General features: G+C 31.0%; 1 protein-coding gene across 1 annotated transcript; it reads left to right on the top strand.

Annotated features, from left to right (window-relative positions):
* Positions 1-1164: 1164 nt before the first annotated feature.
* On the top strand, positions 1165-3865 carry LOC108905716. Its single transcript, XM_018708699.1, has 3 exons — positions 1165-1249; positions 2317-2630; positions 3576-3865. Exons 1-3 carry the CDS (start codon positions 1199-1201, stop codon positions 3769-3771), a joined length of 561 nt encoding a protein of 186 aa, XP_018564215.1. The 5' UTR covers positions 1165-1198; the 3' UTR covers positions 3772-3865.
* Positions 3866-4449: the final 584 nt, after the last annotated feature.

The following is a 4449-nucleotide window of genomic DNA, read 5'->3' as shown; positions in this document are numbered from 1 at the left end:
AAGGTGATATACTACTGTCATTAATTTTGTCGCTTTACTGTCGTTGTTGTTCCTTCCGACATTGCCAATATCATATAATATGTATATATAGAGTGAGTATACTAAATTTTACTACTTTTGTGTTAGCTAACTTTTCACGTTTGAAAAGAATTTAAAGGTATGGAAAATAAACTTATTTTTAGAGTACATTGTGCTAGTGGCCGCCGAATATTTATAATTAACCTGTAATGTTACAATTCAATATAAAGTTTCATGTAAATAAACGCCTTTGTGGTTTATTTATAAAGTGGACTAGTGGAAGTCTATGCTACAGGTAGGCTAGGCGGACTGAATTTTTAAATAATTTTTTACGTCTTCCTTGGATCCTGAAGTCCTCAATCCTTAAAACATATAAAATCGCGCAGAAAAATTGAGGAACATTGCATATTATTACATCATGCAATTGTTTGAATTTCCAAAAGTATAATGAACTATTAGCTGGATCATTTGTTTGATTATTTATTGCTTGCAGTAATAAATTTAGTTGGTTTAGATAAACATGTTTTCCTATATAGTTTTGAAAAGTTTGAGTCATTTGAAAACATCTGTGAAAGCAGATTTCCTCTAAATTTGCTGGAAGAAATGACTCATCATTGTATGTGATTGAAAATTATTTTTAGAGCCTGAACACCGGTAAATAGTATCTCTTGTAGAACGCAAGTCTAACGGTAAACAAACATACCTACGCCTGCAAAGGCATTCTTACTCATCAGGAAACATTTTTCCTTCAACATTTTCTGGTATTCCGGTATGACCTAGGTATTTACGTTTACCTCTCACGGATATGACGCCTTAACAAAAAAAGTACGTAAGAGATCTACCATTTCTTTACATAGTCGTTAAAGCTACTATATGTCTAAAATTAGATTCGACACACCCAGCTAAGTATTGTTCAAATAAAAAACATTTCATTGCACAGAAATATAACCAAATTTACTTCTCATAACAAATTTTTATCAAGTAGTTCTCCGAAATCATTACACATAACTTATAATTAATAACTCTTTTCTAGCCCTTTATAATTATTAATATACAAAATATTTTTAAAAAGGATGTGGTGCTGCGGTTTTTTTATCAAAATTACGACATTGCAATCGCAGGCATATTACGTTAAAAAGAGTCCAATACTACTTGTTTTACGGTCATTTTGGTGTTAAATATGATGATGTTAACACAGACTTTTGTCACGGTGCTCTTTGCCATTGGTGGGGTAAGTTTGTTAGTTTAATTATTTTATGGTTACGTACATAACAAGGTGTTAGGTGTATGGGAAAAAAATACAAGTTTTTGCTTGAAAATAGTGAAGATATTTTAAGTGGAAGTTCTGTGATACTGCAGAAAAAGGTTATGGACTTACTTTTAAGCTAGTATAAATGAAATTGCAGAATTTGATATGCTTTTTTAGGTGGTAGAAAGATTTAGTAAGCTGAAAGAAACTTTTTATTTTTGTAGTATTCAAAAAAAATATGAGGTTGTAAATATACCGTTTTTTATAAATTTTCTGTCAGTTGATGAATTAAATACGTTTTTGATTTTGATAAAATATTTCTCCTTGTTATTATAGGTCTTAATCATGTTTTCCTACAACATTATGCAGCATGTGAGAACGGTAACTTGATTCTACCTAGATTTATTAAATAATACGCATCCATTTTTATTTTGATTGCAAAAACTCTTTAATCTAAAGTTACCAGTTATAAAGAGTTAAAGCAATACATTAAGAAACTAATTTTATAAAATAATCGACTACCTTCTACACAATGATATAAAATAAACTATTTTCAAATAGGTACTCTCCCAATGATTCTGTTCATAGAAGTAGAAGAATTTCTAACCCCAAATAAGGTTTTTCATATTTATTATGACATTATCATATGTTCCTTCAAAGGAATAATAGAGGATGTGAAAATAAACAAATTTCAATAAGTAGTCTGTGATTAAAGAATATTGCATGAAACTTAGGCCGACCCAGCATCGTCCCACTTTATCAACTGTTTACAATGCAGTACTCTCGTCGTCTCTAGATTTATTTATGTTATTTTATTTCAGCTTATAAACCAAAGCATGTCCTCTAATAGGTAGTTTAATAGTTCAAAGTTCGCGAAAAGAATACATTTCATTATTAAACGAAAAAACAAACTTCAACGTCCTGTATTTCAAAAAGGGGACTTATATATTTTTTAGTTAACTAATTTGAGGAATCACTCCCTGAAATATTTTGGACCGCTTAGGAAACACTCCGTATAAACTACTTAATAATATCAGTGTTTATTTCAGTATTGCCACAGCATCAGTCACAGAGACATAGAGCTTACGAAATGTTTCGATACAGTATGCTGGAATCCGGAAAATTATCCGGCAGAAGAAATAATGACCGAACTATACAATACGAATGAAAATAACATGGACTTATTCGGTAAATATGAAGAACTGTCCGAAACAGTCCGCTCAGAAGCGGCTTCCTGTAATCTGTGTAAGCACATGGCCAGCCTGAGGGTGTCACCAGTGACGCTGCAGGAAGGGGACGATACCTTCTACGTCGTTAGGACACAGCACTATCAGCATAACATCACCCTTAATATATGTGAATCGTAAGTGCAACCAACGTGGTAATTCTACCTATGATGAGTAAATTTTGTTATCAAGTATTAAAAAGGGATAATTGTTATTATAACCCCATATACAGTGTAGGAAAGTACCGATGGTCTATCAGAAGTTACGTGAGAGCGATAAAGTAAGCCATAGAAATCCATGTGATAGACAAGGATGGCTATAATGAAGGCGTCTAATAGTCAACGCCCATTTCGCCCTTCCACAAATAAGATCAACTTCTTATTTGTGGAAGGGCGAAATGGGCGTTGACTATTAGACGTCTTCATTATAGCCATCCTTGTCTATCACATGGATTTCTATGGCTTACTTTATCGCTCTCACGTAACTTCTGATAGACCATCGGTACTTTCCTACACTGTATAGGGTGTTTGTAAATAAGTTTCCGAGAGAGTGTTTAAATTTAATTTTTTTATTTATTTTTAGTAATTATTTCAGAGTTTTAAAGACTGATTGACTCGAAATTTGAAAAACGTTTTGTGCATTTTTGGAGTGATCCGAATATTCCGCTATTCAAGTCTACATCATATGATGAAAAAGTTTGAAATTTTTGAAAATTTTCAATATTTTTTATATGAAAATTTAGCGACAAAACTGAATTTAAGTAGTAACTTCTGTAAAAATAAATAGTTCTTGAAGGCTTATTTGTATTCGGTTAAAGTTAAATATTAAGTAAAAATGAAAAAAAAAAAAAAAATACAAACCTGTTGAAGACTGGTATAAATCTATATTTTGAGAATTAATCATAGTCTTAGTCTTTTTTAAAGTTGTATTTAGCAAAAAGCAAAAGATTATTGGAAAAGTATTCCTGATGTCGATTTAGTTCATAAAAAATGATTTTTGGTAAAAGAAAAATTACGGGTTTGGGAAGATTTCAGCTTATTTGTACAAAATGGGTACAATAATAATAGTAATGTTTTATACAGGGAGAAGGTGCAGAAAGAGAAATCCTTATGCCTGAACACAGGAGACAGCCAAGAAATTCTGGACATTAAGAAGGCTTGCGAGCAGAAGTATAGTAACATCAAATTTTTAGTGTACGATATGAAAAATAAGAGTTTTATAGAAAAAACACTGCAATATCCCAGTGCCTGCGTTTGCACCATAGAGAAGAGTATTTGAAAACTTTGAAATGTTGGAATAAACAGACTATTGTAATTTATAGGTTAATATAGTTATACACAGGTATTTCCTGTCATATTTTTTTCTTCGTGAAAAAATAAAAAAATATTTGTAAGATTGCATTTTTAATGACACCAAAAAAGTTGAGAATTTGAACAAACTATTCACATATTGTATCATATTCATAGGAATTTTTGGCCTTTATCTAGAAGTCACCCTGTATATTTATAAAGAAGGGGAGTATACACTTTTTAATGGTTATGTAATATCCGCCTTAATGAATTCTATTTACGGTAGAAGTATGTAAAATTCCTCGTAACACACCCTGTATATACACCATGACAAAAAGAAGAGATGTAGGTAAAGCATTTATCTACTGTAAATCTAACCAAACATTTTAGGTAGGTGTACTTTTCCCAAATAAATAGGCAATTGATCTATAAAAACATATACATATCAGGTGTCGATCAAAATATGGCCACCGAAATATCTTGACTAGCGTTAGAGAAATTTTGGAAATAACATAAAAGATAGCAATGGATACAATTTAACATAATTGCTATCTAAATACCTGTCTAAGATGACGTCAGCTTTAGTATTTTAAATAACATTCTTATAAAAAAAGTATTTATTTAGTGATTTAATTTCTTTTCCTAAGACATTTGAATTTATTTTCGG

The sequence above is a fragment of the Anoplophora glabripennis genome, unplaced genomic scaffold (assembly GCF_000390285.2).
Source record: "Anoplophora glabripennis isolate ALB-LARVAE unplaced genomic scaffold, Agla_2.0 scaffold31, whole genome shotgun sequence".
Taxonomy (NCBI): Eukaryota; Metazoa; Arthropoda; class Insecta; order Coleoptera; family Cerambycidae; genus Anoplophora; species Anoplophora glabripennis.
Note: the sequence above shows the minus strand (reverse complement) of the source record. Positions and strands in the feature narration are given on the sequence as shown.

Excerpts from the sequence above, each read along its gene's own strand:
- LOC108905716 (XM_018708699.1), top strand. The coding sequence starts at position 1,199 with ATGATGATGTTAACACAGACTTTTGTCACGGTGCTCTTTGCCATTGGT. Across the intron at positions 1,250-2,316 it reads TGCTCTTTGCCATTGGTGGG|TATTGCCACAGCATCAGTCA; the intron begins GTAAGTTTGTTA and ends TGTTTATTTCAG. Across the intron at positions 2,631-3,575 it reads ACCCTTAATATATGTGAATC|GGAGAAGGTGCAGAAAGAGA; the intron begins GTAAGTGCAACC and ends TGTTTTATACAG.